This window comes from Neofelis nebulosa, chromosome 7 (genome assembly GCF_028018385.1).
Source record: "Neofelis nebulosa isolate mNeoNeb1 chromosome 7, mNeoNeb1.pri, whole genome shotgun sequence".
NCBI classification, from domain to species: domain Eukaryota; kingdom Metazoa; phylum Chordata; class Mammalia; order Carnivora; family Felidae; genus Neofelis; species Neofelis nebulosa.
The window spans coordinates 54,303,942-54,325,960 of NC_080788.1; the positions used below are offsets into that span (position 1 = coordinate 54,303,942).

At 37.6% G+C, this 22,019-nt stretch overlaps 1 protein-coding gene and 1 long non-coding RNA gene across 2 annotated transcripts in view; both read right to left on the reverse strand.

Annotated features, from left to right (window-relative positions):
- The window catches only part of USP8 (ubiquitin specific peptidase 8), a 55,940-nt gene extending 48,656 nt beyond the window's left edge, over positions 1-7,284 (reverse strand). The window contains exons 1-2 of the mRNA XM_058737746.1: positions 7,113-7,284; positions 4,274-4,418 (exon numbers count right to left, since the gene is read on the reverse strand). Coding sequence (XP_058593729.1) covers positions 4,274-4,418; positions 7,113-7,216 — 249 coding nt within the window. The 5' untranslated portion in view covers positions 7,217-7,284. The remainder of the gene's footprint in view (positions 1-4,273; positions 4,419-7,112) is intronic.
- Positions 7,285-11,818: 4,534 nt separating this feature from the next.
- LOC131516578 (uncharacterized) lies at positions 11,819-16,488 on the reverse strand. Its single transcript, XR_009264156.1, has 2 exons — positions 15,516-16,488; positions 11,819-15,389 (listed from the first exon to the last, which is right to left on the reverse strand). It is a non-coding gene; the product is annotated as an uncharacterized LOC131516578 (long non-coding RNA).
- Between the last annotated feature and the right edge of the window lie 5,531 nt (positions 16,489-22,019).

Below are 22,019 nucleotides of genomic sequence, written 5' to 3' on the forward strand. Positions count from 1 at the left end.
TAATATTTGCTTTTTCTCTCTCTGCTCCTGTCCTGCTTCATGTTCTCTCTCAAAAAAAACCAAAAAACAAAACAACAACAAAAAAAAAAACAAACAAATCTCATGATTTCCCAAACAAAAAAGTTTGCCTATAATATTTAGGAATAATCAACAATAATGCCATACAGACTTAAAAATTTAATTCTGGGGGCGCCTGGGTGGCGCAGTCGGTTAAGCGTCCGACTTCAGCCAGGTCACGATCTTGCGGTCCGTGAGTTCGAGCCCCGCGTCAGGCTCTGGGCTGATGGCTCAGAGCCTGGAGCCTGTTTCCGATTCTGTGTCTCCCTCTCTCTCTGCCCCTCCCCCGTTCATGCTCTGTCTCTCTCTGTCCCAAAAATAAATAAAAAACGTTGAAAAAAAAATTAAAAAAAAAAAAAATTTAATTCTGATTTTATCTAGACTTTGCTACACTAATATTTTCAGTATCATTAGTCTTCCACCCCCTTTTCAGATAACCCTGAAAACATTCTTCACAGACTGTTTTCAACGAGTAAGAAATATAATGTCTTCTGCTAGTGAGCTTGTGAAGTTAATGTCTTATCTAAACCTGAAATATTCCCTCATGTACAAGAGTGAAAGATATAAGTTTCTGAAGAAGACTGGTGACACTACATTCTGTCACAACCTGATTTAAAGGGTAAAACCCAGAAAATATCTAGCTAACAAATTAAAAAAAAAATCTTTTGAATGTTTGAGAGAGAGAGAGAGAGAGAGAGAGAGCGCGCGCGCGCACGCAAGTGAGAGAGTGCGAGCGGGGGTGGAGCAGAAAGACAAGGAGACACAGAATCCGAAGCAGGCTCTAGGCTCTGAGCTCTCAGCACAGAGCCCGATGCGGGGCTTGCACTCGAACCATGTGATCATGACCTGAGCCAAAGCTGGACACTCAACTAACTGAGCCACCCATGCGCCCCATCTAGTTAGTAAATTTAACATTTCACATACTTGGCGTGCACTGGAGATACTGGGCTAAATAAAATAAAACAAAAAACAGTTCTAAGGCAGAAGCAGATGTGTACCCTGGACAGAGCAAATGAACAACTGCAGTATATAAGATAACAGCCAGGGTTACCTGAGCCTTTGCAGGGAACTTCCTAAGCTGAACAACTCCTGCCACTTTCAACTACTCCCTTTGGAAATGCAATAGATACTCTGTGGAAATGGAAAAAATTTATCGATTAAACTGCACTCCTAACCTTCTCAAGTTAAAAAGTAGTAGCAGCAAAAACACTACCAATCTTCTCAAAGGATAAAAGTAACTACAAACTTAGAAAAATACAGCGAGGCACCTGGGTGGCTCAGTCGGTTAAACGTCTGACTTTGGCACAGATCATGATCTCACGGCTTGTGGGATTGGGCCCCACATCGGGCTCTGTGCTGACAGCTCAGAGCCTGAAGCCTGCTTCAGATTCTGTGTCTCCCTCTCTCTCTCTGCCCCTACCCTGCTCGTGCTCTCTTTCTCTCAAAAATAAACAATAAAAAAATTTTTTTTTTAAAAAGAAAAATACAGTAAAAAGTAAACATAAAAACCTGGCCCTCCTACAACAGACAAAATGGCAGACACCAAAACTACCAAGTTATCCAAAGCTGCAACTCTTTCAAAGTATTTACTTTACTAATAAACACTTCTACACTTCTTTTTAAAGCAATTCCATTTTTGGGGTACCTGGGTGGCTCAGTTGGTTGAGTGTCTGACTTCAGCTCAGGTCATGATCTCATGGTTCGTGAGTTCGAGTCCTGCGTTGGGCTCTATGCTGACAGCTCAGAGCCTGGAGCCTGCTTCAGATTCTGTGTCTCCCTCTCTCTCTCTGCCCCTAACCTGCTCGCGCTCTGTCTCTCTCTCAAAATAACCATTAAAAAAAATTAAAACATAAAATAAAGTGATTCCACTTTAATAGATACCGTAAAAACCATCAAAGAACATGCAGAAACATGTTTGAATTTGGGAAGGCCACACCTTACCTGCAGACAGACATGCCCAAGAATGTTCTAAGGCAGGACCAATCTAGCCATCTGTGGACAGGAGGATTCATCTCCAAATGCAAGGGGCCACCTTTTCAAGGCTACATCTAAATCCCTGTAACTATTATTAACATGACTTTGCTGGTGAGAAGAAATACCAGCAATGATTTATCACAATTTTTTTAAGTGTATTTATTTATAATTTCTACACCCAATGTAGGGCTCTAACTCACAATCCTGAGAACAGGAGTCTCATGCTCTACCGACTTAGCCAGCCAGGTACCCCTATTACTATGAAATCAAATGTTAAAGTCATCCCTTAACCCACTTAACCAAAAGAAATTATACTGGTGACACTACTCTGGAAAAAAAGTTATTTCAAAGAATATGAGAACTCTTTTTTTTTTTTTTGTACTTCTGTAAGTCAATTTAAACAAGGCAAGCCAATTCTACCACCAGTGAACAAAATAAAATCTCAACACTAATTCAAGAATGGCTTCTCCACCAGGTAAGAAACCTATAAGCAGTATTTGACTACTATTGTCTGGCAGCAAGATTATTACTAAGTAAAGGTGGAACCACCAAAACAATATTCCTCCAATTTCATTAGTGTCTATGTTCTTCTTTTGCCTATTTCTGGTGCAACTGAAATGCAACCATTTTCTCTAGCAACATTTATCCTAGTCATTAATTCTTTTTAATCATTTACACCTCTCCTACCCTCCTTCCCTAACTCCCCATGGCTTCAGCAAAGTGGAAGAAAGGTACCTGCTCAAAGGATTAAAAGAAAAAGTAATAATAATAACACTGATAATAAAAAATAAAAATGGAAGTAATCAGTATTAACTGAACCCTAACATGACGACAATGTCATTCAAATATAAAAAGCTGTCACATAAAAACAAGTGAGTGACTAATCACTTGTTGAATGAAACAGGAAGATGTGGTGTGTAGGTATGTGTACACACACACTGGAGTATTACACAGCTGTAAAAAGGATGACTATGTAATGTATGACAACATGGATGGACCTAGAGGGTATTATACTAAATGAAACAGATTGAGAAAGACAAATGTGGAATCTAAAAAAGTACAAATGAATAAACAAACAAAAAAAAAAGTAGAATCATACCTGTAAACACAGAGAACTGATGGTTGCCAGAGGGAAGGGAGGTGGGGAGATAGGGAAAATGGGTGAAGGGGAATGGGAGACAGGCTTCCAGTTATGGAATGGGTAAATTATGGGAATAAAAGGCACAGCATAGAGAATGTAGTCAATGATACTGCAATAGTTTTGTATGGTGAGAGATGGTAGCTACACTTGTGAATACAGTATAACATATAGTTGCTGAATTACTATGCTGTACACTGAAACTAATCTAACATTGTGGGTCAACTACACTCAAATAAAAAAGTAAAAAAACAACAAAACACACACACACAAAATAAGTGACTAAACCTCGAACCCTGAGAAAGTACAGCTGCAGTCACATTTTTATTTTAATGTTTATTTATTTTTGAGAAAGACAGAGAGACAGAGCTTGAGTGGGGGAGGGGCAAAAAGGGAGGGAGGCCCAGAATCTGAAGCAGGCTCCAGGTTCTGAGCTGTCAGCACAGAGCCTGATGCAGGGCTCAAACTCATGAACTGCAAATCATGACCTGAGCCAAAGTGGGACGCTTAATCCACTGAGCCACCCAGGCACCCCACAATTTTCTTATTTAATGCATGAGTAAGCTGAATCCTTCCACTTGACTTGGCGATCATTTAGTGGAGAGGAAAACTGATTATGTGTCTGTATGCTGCTATAAACTTGTATTAATCCAGGCGCCTGGGTAGTTCAGTGGGTTAAGCATATGACTTCAGCTCAGGTCATGATTTCATGGTCAGTTTGAACCCCACATAGGGCTTTGTGCTGACAGCTCAGAGCCTGGAGCCTGTTTCAGATTCTGTGTCTCCCTCTCTCTCTGCCCCTCCCCTGCTGACTTGCACGTGTGTGCGTGCATTCTCTCTCTCAAAAATAGAAATTTTAAAAAAACTTGTATTAATCCAAGACAAATTAGGTATGTGTATATAGTGTGAGTGTATCCACATTTATACACATATAACTTTGCAAATAATCAAACTAAATCTGCTTTTTCTATCTGCAAAGGAGTTTGAACATGCTGCTGAATAATGTGATCTAAATTTCAGTATTAGTTAAAACTCTTAGAAGAAATCGATAGCTCTGCTGTGCAAAAATAACTTAGCAAATAAGAATGCAGAAATAAAAGGTACCTGCTGTTGCTTGAAATCAGGCCTTTTTTTGATAAGATTATAAACAGTCACATATTTCATATATAGTACATAGGCCCTTTCCTCATCACGATCTAATCTGCTTTCTTCTGCTGTCTTGAAGATCTTCAGGGCACTCTGTACATAACTTCAATTAGAGAAAAAAAATAATTAAAACACTTGACACATTGGCAGGGGGCAGGGCGAGTCATGTTTAAGGTCTACAGAGTATTTTGATAACATGAATTTCATAATGTAGATTGCATTACTTCATAACTGGTACAAAGTTAGATATATGTTAGGATATAACCTGAAAATTCCCCTAGCCTACAAATAAATAGTTCTGTTTCCTAATAGTTGTTTATATTCCATCAAGCTATTCAAAACGCATTAAGCCTAGTTTTAAAAGATTTGCTAACAGATAATCCTGAGGCAAGTGTTCCTTGGGCAGCCATGTAACAGTCATACTCTGATTAAAGAACAAAACTCCATACCATTTTTACTGAAGTAAGAAAGGCAAAATCTTTATTACTTTAATGTTAAAATACTTTTCAGTTTTCTTCATCCCTTTCTAACTATGTTGTAAAAATTTCCCCACCTAAAAATCCAAAAAAAAAAAAAAAAAAAAAAAGGGACAGGGAAGGGGACGTGATTCAATCTTTTCAACCGGTTAAAGTTTTCTACAAAATGGCCGAACTGCACTCTTATTCACTGGTCCTGGTGGAACAAAAAGAGATTTAAAGTCTAAAAATAAGGCATTTTAAAATTCCACTTCAGTAAAATATTTAAAGATTCTGTGGCCTTCATTATAAGGCCATTTGCCTGGTTAACACTCTTTAGAAAGCAAATTAATAAAATAGGCATTTCTGCAAGAGAAATGCAATCACTTAGGACTAAAGTTCTGACAATCCAATTATAGTGTCAATGCTTATATATAATGCTCTTTATTGGTAACTTATTTATGCAAAGCAGTGCTTCTTGTTTTTCTATATTTTTCAAACTGCTCCACAACTGCAAACATGGATTAATGATGAAATTGGTCAGGCCAAGAATACCACACAAAGGAACAGGGCCAAAGTGATATTTAGGACCAAAGACAGTCCTATACAAGGACCAGTTTAGTCAGTGTGTATGCCCTGCCTAGCATGGCATCACAGTCCTAGGACAGAAGTAAATCAAACCAAAGCTAGAAAGGAGATTCCCTAGAAGAGCTTAGGAGTACGTGCAACAGCGCTTGGGTTTTCTTTAAACTTTCACTCTGAGGCATGTACATTTCACGGGCTTATATGTAGCAGATCAAGGTGAGATGGCTGCAGTGCTGCTGTGAGTCCAGTGAAACAACCAAAAATCCTAAAAGGATTCTAGCATTTTTTAGAATAGTGCTGTGACATAGCAAGAACATGAGTTTGTGTTTCTATACTTAGGGAGTCCTTCTGACATATCACTTCCTATGGGACCAGGGTGGTCCCAGAGCTAACCTAGACACTGTCAGAATGAAACTGATCTATCTTAGGATTAGGTAAAGATTTCTGAGAAAGCTTCAAGGTGGCTTTATCTTTCCCATTGTTTCCTATCTGAAAGTGATTCAACAGAAGTTAAAGAGCTGCTTTCTCTGTCACTGCATTAATATTACCAACTTAGCTCAAGAAGTGAAACAATCCCTCTCTTATTCTTCCTGCCCCTAAAAAGATCTCTTTTTAAAAAGCCCATTTTGTCCATAATTATGATGCTTAGAAATACCAGTTCATTTTGGGATTTTCTTTCTTGACCTTCTTTAAAGTTTCTACTATTCCCTCCTCTTCATCCTTGATGTTTTTTCTTTGCATTTTCTGTCTATTCATGTAGAAAATGACTCATAAAGATGTCCCTGTGCATTCATAGGTTTCTCTAGACGTCTGTTCACAGGTTCATTTGGGATCATACATATCTTTTTTTTTAGGGCCTTCCATTTATGGAGGACCCACAGAACCCCTCTTTTCTCCCTGATTTCTACAATCTGCTTACCCCAAGTCCAGGGTATATGGCTGACTAAATCCATCTTTCTTTCTGAAACTCTATTTCCAACTCTACAGTAATGCAGTTACTTCATTAATCTCCAAATCTCCTTTGTCGGTCAAAATTCAGAGGAAAAGTTCGCTATTGCCTCTTGTCTCTTAACGGAGACAAAACTTCAAGAAGTTAACAATCTTATTGATAGCCCATTTTTAGCAAAATTACTTCCAGTTGATATCAAAATACCTGGACCTCTCCCTCACAATTACATTTTATCTCAAGATAGATATTGTAATCATTATCAGTAAAGTATCATCTCTAGCCTCGACCTCAGCAGGTTGATAGACTCCATGTCTTCAAAAATAAAAATACATAAAATAAATCATTTAGTTAAAAGTTCATGTTAAATTGGTACAAATTAATATTATGCTGAATATAAGATAAAAAAAAAATACGTATTTCACTTCCTTTAATCAAAGAAGCCTATGCTAGGACCAGATGTTCCATGTGAAATATACAAGGATAAAAATGATCTTTAATTAAGAAGTATTTCTGCACTATTTTATGAAAGGACATTAACTGTGGCTGTATGAGTTTTGTAGAAACCTCGTAGTCTTCACCTCTTAAACTTATAATCTGATATATTGTCCAAAGAATAGAAAACATGCATTTTGCCAGAATACACATACATTCTGCCAAGATAAAGAACTTCTCTAAGCAGGTCTTATTCATGTGATGATGCCATTTTTCAAATAAGCTTCAAATTGACTACTCCTCTAATTCATTTAATAATACGGAAATGAAGTAAAAATTAATATATGATTCAGTGAAACTAGCAAAGAATACATACTTCTTCGTGCTTATTTTCTCTGGTTTAACTTCTGTCTTCTTATTGAGGTCTTTTAGTGAAGAACTGAGGTAGAGTTCTTTGGGAACTGAAGCCACAGCAGGCATGATGAATTATCTTTACTTTTCCACTTTCACAACGGACGGTGTACTTCATTAAAAGTTCTTTTCTGAAACAAAACAAATGCAAATAATTCCAATTAACAACAAGTGAAAAGACATAAAAGTTCTAAACTGACTCTTTTGTTAAAAGACGTAAAAGTCCTAAACTATATCTTTTGTTAAAAGAGTTAATTTCAAATTATCTTGAGTATCTATTTTGGGAATTCAAGATATAAAGGGTATCATTAAACAATTTAATTTTTTTCAAATATTCACTAAATGAATTATGATTTCTATTGCTTTGCCTTAATTATTAAGAATCTTTCCTGTCAAAAGCATTAACAGAATAAGAACTTCTATATTTTTCTACCATTAAATCTGCATTAATGCATAGATCACAAGTAGAAAGAAGTTTCATTTAGAAATATTTCCCTCTCTCATTGATAATACCAGTTTATAAAAGGAAACAAACTGGGGGTAGGGAGTAGGCAGGGCCACTTTATGTGGAGCTAGGGATATATGAACAGAATACACCCAAGTACTTTGGTTTATTCTAGAAAGGTCTTTGAAGCTTCATTACATTCTTTGCTCCTCATACACTGTGCTAAATTCTGATTAGGAAGATGGAGCAAGTAGTAAAATGAACATTAAGAGGAAGAAAAGCTGGGTATGTATCAATTGTGTGTGTATGTGTGCAGGAATGCACATAGGGCAGATCAGGAGAGCATAGCAAATGAGGAGTCTCGGCAAGATCCTAAGTTGTCACCAAATGAAAGCTTCAGAGGAATCCCATTAAATTTATACAATGTCTTCTGCTGTGAAGAACTAATTGCAATTCAAATAAATACAGGCATACCTTGTTTCACTGTACTCCATTTTATTGTGCTTCTGTTTTTTACAAACTGAAGGTTTATGGCCACACTGCATCAAGCAAACCTACTGGTGTCATTTTTCCAACATCTGCTTACTTCATGTCTGTGTCACACTTTGGTAATGCTCACAGTATTTCTAACTCTTTCATTATTATATTTTTTAGTTATCTGTGATTACTGATTACAACTCGCTGAAAGCTCAGATTACGGTTAGCATTTTTTAGCAATAATTTTTTATTAAGTTTTAAATTTTGATTTCAGTATAGTTAACATAGCATTATATTAACTTCAGGAGTACAATGTATTGATTCAAGAATTCTACGCATTACTCAGTGCTCTTCATGATAAATGTACTCTTTATTCCACATTACATATTTCACCGATTGCCCCCCCACCCCCACCCCGGCAGCTACCAGTTTGTTTGTGCCTGGGTGGCTCAATCAGTTAAGTGTCTGACTTCAGCTCAGGTTATGATCATGTGGGTCGGTGGGTTTGAGCCCTGCATGGGGATCTGTGCTGATGGTTCAGAGCCCTCTTCAGATTCTGTGTCTCCCGCTCTCTCTCTGCCCCTTCCCTGTTCATGCTCTGCCTCTTTCTCGAAAATAAACACTTAAAAAATCTTTTCAAAAGAATCTGTTTCTTGGTTTGTCTACCTTGTTTTTTTTTTCCTTTGTTTCATTTCTTAAATTCCACGAGTCAATAATATGGTATTTGTCTTTCTCTAAAAATGTCGTTTATATTCTCTAGTGCCATCCATGTTGTTGCAAATGGCAAGATTTCATTCTTTTATATCGCTAAGTATTTCATTACATATATAAAATGTTATATATATATATGCACCATATATAATAAATATATAACATATAAAATATTTTACATATAATTATATGCCATACTCACATATATATAATATATACCACTTCTTCATCTATTCATCTACCAAAGAACACTTGGGTTGCTTCCATATCTTGGCTATTATTATAAATAATGTTGCAATAAACAAAGGGGTGCATGTATCCCTTTGAATTAGTGTTTTTGTATTTTGGGGGTAAATACCCAGTAGTGATTACTGGATCATTGGGTAGTTCTGTTTTTAACTTAAAAAAAAATTTTTTTTTAATGTTTTTATTTGTTTTTGAAGACAGAGAGAGACAGTATGAGCAGGGGAGGGGCAGAGAGAGGGGGAGACCCAGAATCTGAAGCAGGCTCCAGGTTCTGAGCTGTCAGCACAGAGCCCGACACTGGGCTTGAACTCATGGAGTGTGAGATCATGACCTGAGCTGAAGTCGGATGCTCAACCGACTGAGCCACCCAACCACCCCTATTTTTAACTTTTTAAGAAACAGTCACACTGTTTTCGACAGTGGCTGCACCAGTGGCTGCGCAGTGCATGAGGGCTCCTTTTTCTTCACATTCTTGCCAACATTTGTTTCTTGTGTCTTTGATTTTAGCCATTTTGGCAGATGTGAGATGATACCTCATTGTAGTCTTCATTTGCATTTAGATGATGATGAGTGACACCGAATACCTTTATGTGTGTCTGTTGGTCCTCTATACGTCTTTTTTTCTTTAGAATTTTTAAACGTTTATTTATTTTTGAGAGAGAGAGCAAGAGCATGAGCAGGGGAGGGGCAGAGAGAGGGAGGCAGAGGGTCTGAAGCAGGCTCTGTGCTGTCAGCACAGAGCCCAATGTGGGGCTCCAACTCACAAACCATGAGATTATGACCTAACAGACTATGACACCCAGGCGCCCTAGGTCTCCTGTGAAGAAATGTCTGTTCATGTCTTCTGCCTGTTTTTAAACTAGATTATTGTTTTGGGGTATGGGGTTGTATAAGTTCTTTACATATTTTGGATACTAACCCTTTATCAGATATGTCATATGCAAATATCTTCTGCCATTCACTAGTTGGCCTTTGTTTCCCTTACCGTGCAGCTTTTTGATGTAGCCCCAAGAGTTTATTTTTCTGCTTGCCTCATGAGATATATATAGAAAAATGTTGCTATGGCCGATGTTAGAGAAATTACTGCCTATGATCTCTTAGGATTTTTGTGGTTTCAGGTCTCACATGTAGGTCTTTAATCCATTTTGAGTTTATTTTTGTGTATGAAGAAATACATTGTGTGGTCCAATTTCATTCTTTTGCATGTAGCTGTCCAGATAGCCCAACACGATTTGTTGGTCTTTTTCCCATTGTATATTCTTGCCTCCTTTGCTGAAGATTAAGGGACTATACAATCGTGGGTTTATTTCTGGGTTTTCTATTCTGTTCCATTGATCTATTGTCTATTTTTATGCCAGTATCCTACTATTTTGATTACTACACCTGTGTAATAAAAGTCTGGAATTGTGATACCTTCAGTTTCATTTTTTATTTTTCAAGATTGCCTTGGTTACTTGGGGTCTCTTGTGGTTCCATACAAATTTTAGGACTGTTTGTTCTAGTTTGAGTTGCTATTTTGACAGGGATTGCATTAAATCCATAGATTGCTTTGGGTAGTATAGACATTTGAACAATTATTTGTTCTTTCAACCTATGTGCATAGACTGTCTTTCCATTTCTTTGTATCCTCAATTTCTTTCATCAGTGATTTATAGTTTTCAGAGTACAGGTCTTCCACTTCCTTGGTTAAATTTATTCCTAGATATTTTATTGTACTTGGTGCAACTGTAAATGGAATTCTTAATTTCACTTTCTGCTGCTTCTTTATAAGTGCATAGGAATGCAACAGATTTCTACACACTTGATTTTGTATCCTGTGACTTTACCAATTAATTTATCAGTTCTGGTACTTTTTTTGGTTTATGCTTTAGGGTATTCTATATACAGTACCATGTCATCTGCAAAGAGTAAAAGTTTTACTTCTTCCTTACCAATATGGATGCATTTCTATTTGTTGTCTGATTGCTGTGGCTAGGACTTCCAGTACTATGTTGAATAAAAGTGGTGAGAATGGACATCCTTGTCTTGTTCCTGATCTCAGGGGGAAACCTTTCAGTTTTTCACCATTGAGTATGATGTTAACTGTGGGTTTTTCATAGATGGACTTTATTATGTTGACATAGGTTTCCTCTACACCTACTTTGTTGAGGGTTTTTGTCATGGATGTTGTACTTTGTCAAATGCTTTTTCTACATCTATTAACATGATCATATGGTTTGTATCCTTTCTCTTACTGATGTGATCTACCACAGAGATTGATTTGTGAATGCTGAACCCACCATCCTGCCATACCAGGAATAAATCTACTTGATCATGGTGTTTTTTTTAATGTATTGTTGGATTCAGTTTGTTAGTATGGAGATATTGGCCTATAGTTCTCTTTTTTTATGGTGTCTTTATTTAGTTTTGGTATCAGGGTGATACTGGCTTCATAGAATGAATTCTGAAGTTTTTCTTTCTCTTTTAGTTTTTGGAATAGTTTGAGAAGAGTGGGTATTAACTCTTCTTTAAATGTTTGGTAGAATTTGCCTGTGAAGCCGACTGGTCCTGACTTTTGTTTGTTGGCAGTTTTTTTTTTTTTTTTTTCCAACGTTTTTTATTTATTTTTGGGACAGAGAGAGACAGAGCTGAACGGGGGAGGGGCAGAGAGAGAGGGAGACACAGAATCCAAAACAGGCTCCAGGCTCTGAGCTGTCAGCACAGAGCCCGACGCGGGGCTCGAACTCACGGACCACGAGATCGTGACCTGGCTGAAGTCGGACGCTTAACCGACTGCGCCACCCAGGCGCCCCTGTTGGCAGTTTTTGATGAGTCATTCAATTTCCTTGCTGGTAATCAGTCTGTTCAAATTTTCTATTTCTTCCTGCTTTAGTTTTGGTAGATTATATACTTCTAGGAATTTATCCATTTCTTCTAGGTTGTCCAATTTGTTGGCATATAATTTTTCATAACATTCTTTTATAATTGTTTGTATTTCTGTGGTGTTGGTTGTTATGCCTCCTGTTTCATTTGTGATTTTGTTTATTCAAGTTTGTTTGTTTGTTTTTGAAGAGTCTGGCTAGAGGTCAATTCTGTTGATCTTTTTAAAGGACCAGCTCCTGATTTCATTGATCTGTTCTATTTTTTTGTTTTTGTTTCTATGTCATCTATTTCTGTTCCAATCTTAATAGTTCCTTCCTTCTGTTGGTTTTAGGTATGTTTGTTCTTCTTTTTCTAGCTCCTTTAGGTGTAAGGTTAGGTTGTTTGAGATTTTTCTTGCTTCTTGAAGTAGCCCTGTATTACTATACACTTCCCTCTTAGAACCACTTTTGCTGCATCCCGAAGATTTTAGACTGTGGTGTTTTCATTTTCATTTGTTTCCATGAAATTTATGATTTCTTCTTTGATTTCTTGGTTGACCCATTCATTGTGTTGTACCATGTTATTTAACCTCCATGTAGTGCTCTTTCCAGATAGTTTCTTGTAGTTGATTTCTAGTTTCATAGTGTTGTGGTCAGAAAAGATGTATATTACTGATCTTCTTGAATTTGTTGACTTGTTTTGTAGCCTAATATGTGATCTTTTGTGGAGAATGTTCCATGTCACTTGAAAAGAGTGCATATTCTGATGTTTTATGATGGAATATTCTGAATATACCCGGTAAATCCCTCTGGTCAGTGGTCATTTAAAGCTACTGTTTTCAGTGTGACTGACTGGCTCAGTGAGAAGAGTATGTGACTCTTGATCTAGGGGTTGTGAGTTCAAGCCCCATGCTGGGTGTAGAGATTACTTAAACAAACATAATTTAAAAATAAAGCTACTGTTTCCTTGTTCATTTTGTTTGGATGATCTGTCCATTGATGTAAATGGGATAATAAAGTCCCTTTCTGTTATTGCATTACTACTAATGATTTCCTTTATGCTTGCTATTAACTGTTTAATGTATTTGGGAGCTCCCATGTTGGGTACATTAAATATTTACGATTGCTATATCTTCTTGCTGGATTGTCCCCTCTATGATTATATAGTGTCCCTGTCTGTCTGTTACAGCCTTGCCTATTATAATGTCTATCTTGCCCAATGTAAGTATTGCTACCTTGGCTTTCTTTTGACATCCATTTACAAGATAAGTATTTCACCATCCCCTCACTTTTAATCTGCAGGTGTCTTTGGTCTGAAATGAACCTCCTGTATGCAGCATTATTCATGGGTCTTTTTTTTTTTTTTAATGCACTCTATCACCTTATGTCTTTTGACTGGAGCATTCAATTTATGTTCAAAGTAATTGTTGATAGATATGTATTTATTGCCATTTTATTACTTGTTTTGTGGTTGTTTCTACAGATTTTCTCTGATCCTTTTTTCTCTTGCTCTTTCATGATTTATTGGTTTTCTTTAGTGATATACTGGAATTCCTTTCTCTTTGTTCTTTGCATACCTATTACTGGCTTTTTATTTGTGGTTACTCTTAGGTTTATTATAACATCTTATATATATAGTAATCTATATTAAGTTGGTGATCCACTTTGTACTCCTCTCCCACCCCATGTTTTAGGTATATGGTGTCACATTTTACATCCTTTTATTTTATGAATCCTTTAATTTTTACAGAAATACTCATTTTTACTGCTCTTGTGTTTTCTACTTTTCATCCTCTCATGGTCTTTCCTTTCCATTCAATGATTTCCCTTTAATATTTCTTGTTGGGCTGGTTTAGCACTTATGAACTCCTTTAATTTTGTTTGTCTGAGAAACTCTTTATCTCTCCTTCTCTTCTGAATGCTAGCCTTTCTGGATAGAGTATTCTTGGCTGCAGATTTTTCCCTTTCAGCACTTTGAATATATTATGCCACTCCCTTCTGGCCTGCAGTTTCTGCTGCAAAATCTGCTTACAGGCTTATGGGGCTTCACTTGTATGTAACTATCTTCTTTTCTCTTGCTGCTTTAAGAATTTTTTATTACTACTTTTTGCCATTTTAATTACTATGTTTTGTGGTATGGACCTCCTTGCATTAATTTTTTTGGGAAGATCTCTGCGCCTCCTAGACTTGGATTTTTGTGTCCTTTCCCAGATGAAGGAAGTTTTCAGCTATTATTATTTCTTCAAATAAATTTTCTATCCCCTTTTCTCTTCTTCTTCTGAGATCCCTATAATGCAGATGTTACTAAACTTGATGGAGTCAGAGTTCCCTACAACTATTCTCAATTTACCTAATTTCCTTTCCTCTCCTTTGCTCAGCTTGGTTACTTTCCATTACTCTTCCAGGTCATTAATTTGTTCCTCTGCCTCAACTAGTTTGCTATTTATTCCATCAAGTGTATTGTAATTTCATTTATTGTGTTCCTTTTTTTTTCTTTAGTGTTTTTTTTTTTTTTTTTTTTTTTTGAGAGAGACTGAGCAGGAGCAGGGGAGGGACACAGAGAGAGGGAGACACAGAATCCAAAACAGGCTCCAGGCTCTGAGCTGTCAGCACAGAGCCCGATGCAGGGCTTGAACCCACGAACCCCAAGATCATGACCTGAGTCGAAGCTGGACACTTAACCAACTGAGCCACCCAGGTGTCCCTCATTTATAGTGTTCTTGATATCTGGTTCTGTTTTCTTTGTTAAGTGTCTCATTCGCTGATGTACTCCACTCTTTTCTCAAGTCCAGTGAGTTATCTTAGTGATCATTACTTTAAATTCTTTAGCAGGCACATTATATCCATTTCACTTAGTCTTCTGTTGCGGTGTGGTCTTGTTCTTTCATTTTGGACATATTTCTCTGTCTCCTCATTTTGTTAACTTTGTTTCTCTGAGGTAAGAAGGTAAGCTACATCTCTTGCTCTTCACGTTAATGGCCTTATGAAGAAGAGGTCCTATAATGTCCTGTGTTCAATGTCCCCTGTTCCCCAGGGCCTAGTGCTTCAGGGAGTATCTCCCATGTGTGTTGCATGTGCTCTGCTGTTGAGAACCTGGCCTCTTTTTCCTTCAATCCAGTTGTCTGCAGAGGCTCTCTTTGCCTGTTGTGGGCAGTGTTTGATCCCGGGTGGGGTGGGACACATTTTAACGAGGTGTGTGGTGGTCTGCTTGCGAAATGAGATGTGTCACTGCTGCCGGTAGAACTGAGGTCCCACAAAATGCATGCGTCAGGAGACAAGGTGTGGTGGGGTCTGTGCCAGTCTTCTGGGGGAGGGGGCCTGCAGTGCCCAGACTGAGCCAAGTGTGACTGGGAAGGGCGATCTGCCAAAGTACAGGGATCAGGCTTGGTGTAAGCAAATTAGGTAGTGAGTGTTGGTGCTATGCTGGTTCCTGCAGGTGGCACTGTGTTTATACTGGGGGGAGTGTGCCAGCTCTTTTGTTCCTGTTGGGGTCTCTCTGTGATCCCTGCCTCTCTAGGCCACACTCTGAATAAATCACTCTCTTTCCCACTTGCCCCCAGTGTTTTTCAAACTGCTGCTTCCAGGCTGTATCTTCATGGGCTGTTTGTCGTGCTGTCTCTTTAAGGTTGGGGACTCCACTTCCTAACACCTTCCTGGCTCTCCAAGAGCCCGAGCCTGCTGATTTTTAAAATCCCAGGCTTTAAGTCCCACCGGTAAAATCCCAGGCTCTAAGTCCCACCAGTTGTAAGAACTCACAAAATGCAGCTCCTCTCGCTTTCAAAGCAAATGCTATGGGAAAATGTCTCCCCTGTGTGGGCTCTCTGGTGTGAAGCTCTCTGTTTTTTGCCCTTCTTCTTACCACCAGTTCCCTCCCCACCATAGATAGCTGCAGTTCATTTTGCTTCCAAACTGTATCTCTGCCCTCCCTACCTTCTCTGATGGGGCCTTCTTCTTCCACACCTTTAGCTGTGGAATTTGTTCTGCCAGTCTCCAAATCATTTTCTGGGCCATTTACACTGATGTGAGTGTTATCTAGTAGTAACTCTGGGACAAGGTGAGCTTAGGGTTCTCCTACTCTACCATCTTCCCAGCCAGCAATAAAGTATTTTTTAATTTAGCAATGTAGTTTTTTAGACCTATGCTATTGCACACTAAATAGACTATAGTACAGTGTAAACATAACTTTCATATGGATTAGGAAACAAAAAAATTCATTTGGTTCTTTTTATTGCAATATTTGTTTTATTGCAGTGGTCTGGAACTGAACTCACAATGCCTCCAAGGTATGCCTGTGACTACATTAATGTATTTAACAGACTGTAACTTTTTCCCCCATCATTTCCTTTCACTATCTTAATGCTCTTCCTTTTATCAGTTTACTTTTATTAGATGAGTGGTCATCAATGAACATCTAATCCTGAAAAGCTGAGTAAGGTACAACTTAGGGGGAAAAAGGCATCTGTTCACTTTTGTGAAACTCCAAAGGCACACTGATTTGCTTTGATTCTAGTCATGTTTTATATTAAATACTAATATTTTGTGATTTTTTAAAACTTATTCCTTCTAACCCTGTACAATCAACCGACTGCCTTAGTCACCAAACCTAGCTGTCTATTTTTCTCTAAAAGTTACATTTTTTTTTTTTTAATTTTTTTATTTTTTTTTATTTTTGGGACAGAGAGAGACAGAGCATGAATGGGGGAGGGGCAGAGAGAGAGGGAGACACAGAATCGGAAACAGGCTCCAGGCTCCGAGCCATCAGCCCAGAGCCCGACGCGGGGCTCGAACTCACGGACCGCGAGATCGTGACCTGGCTGAAGTCGGACGCTTAACCGACTGCGCCACCCAGGCGCCCCTCTAAAAGTTACATTTTTATAACATTCATGTTTTTCCATCTTATACTTGCTCTATGTACCTACAAACACATGTTTAATCAAATGCTTTACTTAGCAGTTTCAGATCTCTGCATTTAGGAACAAGTCTTATACAGAAGCACTTTCTACACTTTTCTCTCCACCCTGTGTTCTGTGACTAAAGCCAAAGGGATAGGGGAGGAAAAAAAAACCTTTGGACCACACCATCATTCCCAAATGGATCAAAAACATTAAATGCCCTTCTAGTTACTTATCTAATTCATCAACAATTCATCACAAAAACAGGTCACAGCACCCATTAAGTAGAGTATGACAGGGATCCCTTGGATTTCCTCACAATTACAGAGACTACAGCATTGTCTGAGTATCTTAACTTGCAAAAAACACTATGTTATGTGTTAAAGATATAAAGGGTATATAAGACATGGTCCATGACTTTCCAAGATAAACAGTTTACCACAGAACACCCTTTTGTCCCCCATTCCCACCTCCTGCCTATCACCCTAACTCTGAGTGAAAAAGCAGGAATATATATAACACCATTTGTATAAAATTTTAAAACAAATTAAATTTAACAGTGTATTGCTTAAAGATACAAATAAGATAAATCTATAAAGACAGACAGGAAATGATAAACATAAATTCTGTATCCGGAGAGGCAGACAGAGGATGTAATCAGGAGATACATACAAGGTGTCAGTAAGGTTTTATTCCTCAGCTTCAGTGGCACATTTGAAGGTGATCATACGGTAATCATTTTATTGTCATGCTTCATAACATATAAAAGAATTTAAGTAATGTACTTAACATAGATCTCATAAAAAATTTTAAAGAAAGCAATTAACTATGAGTATAACAATGCAAATATGAATAAAAATGTGCAATTGCATATAAATATGAAAACACCCAGACACATGTGAAAGTTAGGAAGTATGGGTAAAACAAAGACAAAATATGTATGTTTTAAAATATTGATTTAAAAAAATATATTTAGAATATTGGAAGAGCCTGACATATAAATCTTTTGGAATATAGCTTCCATTCAGTGGTGTGAATAGAAGCAAAAGCATGAGCATTAAGGAATAAAGAAATGGAAACATTGTAGATAACTTGAAAAATAAAAAACTGGCAATAAAAAAGAGAATGTTGGGATAGAGTGGGATGGTGCTCCAGGAACATGATTTCTACTGAAATATAAAAAGCAACAGTTGAGGAGTAATACATTTGACTAAAGGAAAGCACAGTAAAGTCAAGAAACTCTTAAGGAAGGTGTTTAAGGAAACATAGCAGAGGGCAGGGGACACTGGAGCTGGGACTATTAATGAGACCAGAAGACAGATAATGGTAACAAGAGCTATTGCTGACTCTTCTGCCCTCAAGTAGCTCAGCTAAGATCTTAGGCTTACTTAGCCAACAGTGAACAAATATCTGCTCCCCCAATACAAACCACCTCTTGAAATGTAATTCCCCCAAAACCCAATCATTTTTTGTTGGTGATACTAGTAAGTGTACTAAGACAGGGACTAAAGCCAGAGTTAGGCAGAGTAACCAGGTACCAGTCTGACAGTACCTGTTTTTCCAACTCTATTCTCTATCTGGGTCACAAGTTAATGGTCTAACCACAGAATATATGTTCAAAAAGTCAGATAGAGTCTATTTTGTTGATTCATGACAATTAGGTTTCTTGGCTGGGAAAGAAGGCTATTGATTTGAACCTTCTAAAATTAAGGTCTAGACAATATTCTCAGTTGCATCTGTTTTTCATGATTACCTTTAAAGCTTGGATCTTTGAAAGACAATACAAAAACTAAATATGCTACCCAGGTAACTTAAAATAGGAAACCATTAGCTATCTCAAGATTAAATTCGATTCAAGCATTCACAGATATCCTGCTGTATAAAAGATATTGTGCTGCCAAGATCTCAAAGATTAGATATCTCTTTCCTCAACAAGTTTAAAAAAATTAACGTGAAAGAGAAAGCTGGAAGCAATGGTAATACAACACAGTAAGATATCCAACTATAAAGAGTTACAAACATTGTACAATAAGAAAAATTAACAAGGAAGATTAACCATGAGAAGAGGGATCTTGGAAGAGACAGCATTTATGTGAATCTTGGTAAAAGGCTTTTGACAGGAAAAAAAATCAAAGAACATCTTTAGGAACTAGCCGATATAGGGAACGAACTAAGACCTACTAGACAGGAAAGCCTGAAAAAATAGTCTGGGAACAGAAAATGGAAGGCCTTGAATGTCACATTAAAGCATTTATTTTGTTTTCTAAAGGTAATAACCATAAGGTTCTGAAGAAGAGAGTTACATGATCCAAACTGGCAACACTACAAAGTTAGGTTTTAAAAGACTGGAGATAAAGAAGACACTAGTAACCTATGATAATGATCCTAAGGAAAGATGATGAAGGTCAGAACTAGGGCAGGAGAGATGGAATGGAGGAGGCAGATACAAGAGACACTGCAAAGGTAGAATAACAGGGATTGGCTAACAATTAGATACATGGAGGGAAAGTACAATAATAAGATTATGGTGACAAAGTTTTTTCTGAGGGTTTCTGGGAGAAAGATTGTATTTTTTAAAGTGAACTTCTCTGTCCTTATTTGATTTTTTTTTAAAGATTTTATTTTTATAAAATAATCTCTACACCCACTCCAATTTATAACCCCGAGATGAAGAGTAGCATGCTCTACTGACTGAGCCAGCCAGGCACCCCTGTCCTTATTTGATTTTTGAGAATAGCTGAAATAAGAAAACATTTTCTCTAATAAAAGGACCAAGGTTGTTTTCATTTCCATTCACAAAATTATATAAATTATGCTGTTAAATAAGATGCCTGGTATTAAAAATACTTAACAGTATTGCCTTAATTGCTGTTTGTCTTTACAAGCACACATTCTACAGAAGTCAAAGTACAAGGTAAAGAGTATTTCCCCTAAACAAATAAGACAGCAAAGAAGGATACATGTGTAACTTAAATCTATGCGAAATTTAATGTGTTAAATTCTTGATAAGTCATTCCGCTACACTTTAAAGTGAAAACCTCTAAAGAGATTTCAAAATAGACTGACAAAATAAATTAAGGGCTGTATCACTGGATGAATTCATAATTTATTTGGGCTGTAACAGTAAAAACAAGAAAAAGAGCAGCAGCAGTTTGTTGTTGTCACAACAATCCTACTGATCCTTATAAAACGTTTAATATGTATAGAACTCAATTTATACAGTCTACTTGTTTAGCTCTAGAACTGAATATAACACACAGCCCACTAAAACTGTGTTATGCTTCAGAAAGGTTTGTAAGTTAAAAACAAAAACAAAAAAGGATATGTAAGAAAAATTAAAGTTCTTCTAAAAAATTAATTTTCTTAAGATGTGTAAATCTGATAAAGATGAAATATTTCAGGGGCGCCTGGGTGGCTCAGTCAGTTAACCATCTGACTCTTGATTTCGGCTCAGGTCATGATCTCAGAGTTCGTGAGTTTGAGCCCCGCATAGGGCTCTGCACTGACAGGGTGGAGCCCGCTTGGGATTCTCTCTCCTCTCTCTCTGCCTCTCCCCTGCTATCTTTCTCTCAAAATAAATAAATAAACTTAAAAAAAAAAAAAAAAGATGAAATACTTCAGCTTCAGTTAAACGGCAATGCTCCAAAAGTGAAATCCAGACAGTACTGAAATGAGCTAACAATGGGGGAAGGAAAGGGAAGGCAGATGTATCCACCTCTGTTTATGACCTCCTTCTGATTTTTCCAAAGAGAAAAAGTAGAAGTGAGATGACCTGAACCACAAAGACTAAAAAGTAAAAAAGTGAAGACTGAGGTTTGTGGTATTCAAACTGGTCCTGATATCTGAACTAGGGCTTCACACGAGCCACTGCCTGGGTTCTTGGCAAAGCTGAAAGGAAAGCAAAGTTTGTCTCCAGCAGGCATCCATCATCTCATCTCATCTCTACCCTTCTGACAGCAATAGCACTCATTATATCTTCTGATTGCCTTATATGTCATATAAGGCATTCTATACTCATTCTAATTTAAATGCCATAGAGTAGTAAGTATTCATGAAATGTTTTAAATTTTTTTTAATGTTTATATTTGAGAGAGGGGGAGAGAGACAGAGCATGAGCAGGGGAGGGGCAGAGAGAGAGACGAGACACAGAATCTGAAGCAGGCTCCAGCTCTGAGCTGTCAGCACGCAGCCCGATATGGGGCTTGAACTTACAAACTGTGAGATGATGACCTGAGCCAGAGTCAGATGCTTAACTGACTGAGCCACCCAGGCACACCTCATGAAATGTTTTAAAGTACTCTTAAAGTTGGGGCACCTGGGTGGCTCAGTCACTTAAGCGTTCAACTCTTGATTTCAGTTCAGGTCATGATCTCACAGTTCATGGGATCGAGCCCTGAATCGGGCTCTGCTGTCTGACAGCACAGAGCCTGCTTGGGGTTCTCTCTCTCACTCACTCTCTCTCTCTCTCTCTCTCTCTGTCCCTTCCCCACTCATGCTCTCTCAAAATAAATAGATTTAAAAAAAATAATAAAGTAATCCTAAAGTATTAAAAGGCTCAACCCCTTCAAGAATTAGTGACTGCTAAAACTTATTTTCTAAGTATTTTCTAAGTATCTGCTATGTGTCTAGCACTTGCTGTGTGACAGCAGTGTTTTAAAAATCCACCTACACCTGGGTGGCTCAGTTGGTTGAGTGTCCGAATCTTAACTATCAGCTCAGGTTGTGGTCTCACAGTCATGGGATCAAGCCCCATGTCGGGCTATGTGCTGACAGCGTGGAGCCTGCTTGAGAGTCTATCTCTCCGTCTCTCTCTGCTCCTCCCCTGCTCTCACGCACACACACACACTCTGTCTCTCTCAAAATAAATACTCAAAAAAAAATTTTTAACACTTCATTGTAAAGTAGGTTTTGTGATAGATGGCTTTGCCCAACTATTGGCTAATGTAAGTGATCTGAGCACGTTTAAGGTAGCCTAGGCTAAGCTATGATGTTTGTTAGGTTAGGTGTATTACATGCATTTTCAGCTTAATGATATTTTCAATTTATGATGGATTTATTGAGACATTACCCCATCATAAAATGAGGATTTGTAATCCCTATAGTATTCCTTATTTTTTTAAGACCATTTAGAAGGTCACAATCAGCATTTAAAAAATAAAATTGACGAGAAAATATGAGAGCATGTCACATATGGTAAGGTTAAGTATTGTTTCATCAAACTTCAGTATTGTTTATATGCGTATGCATATACAGAACATTGG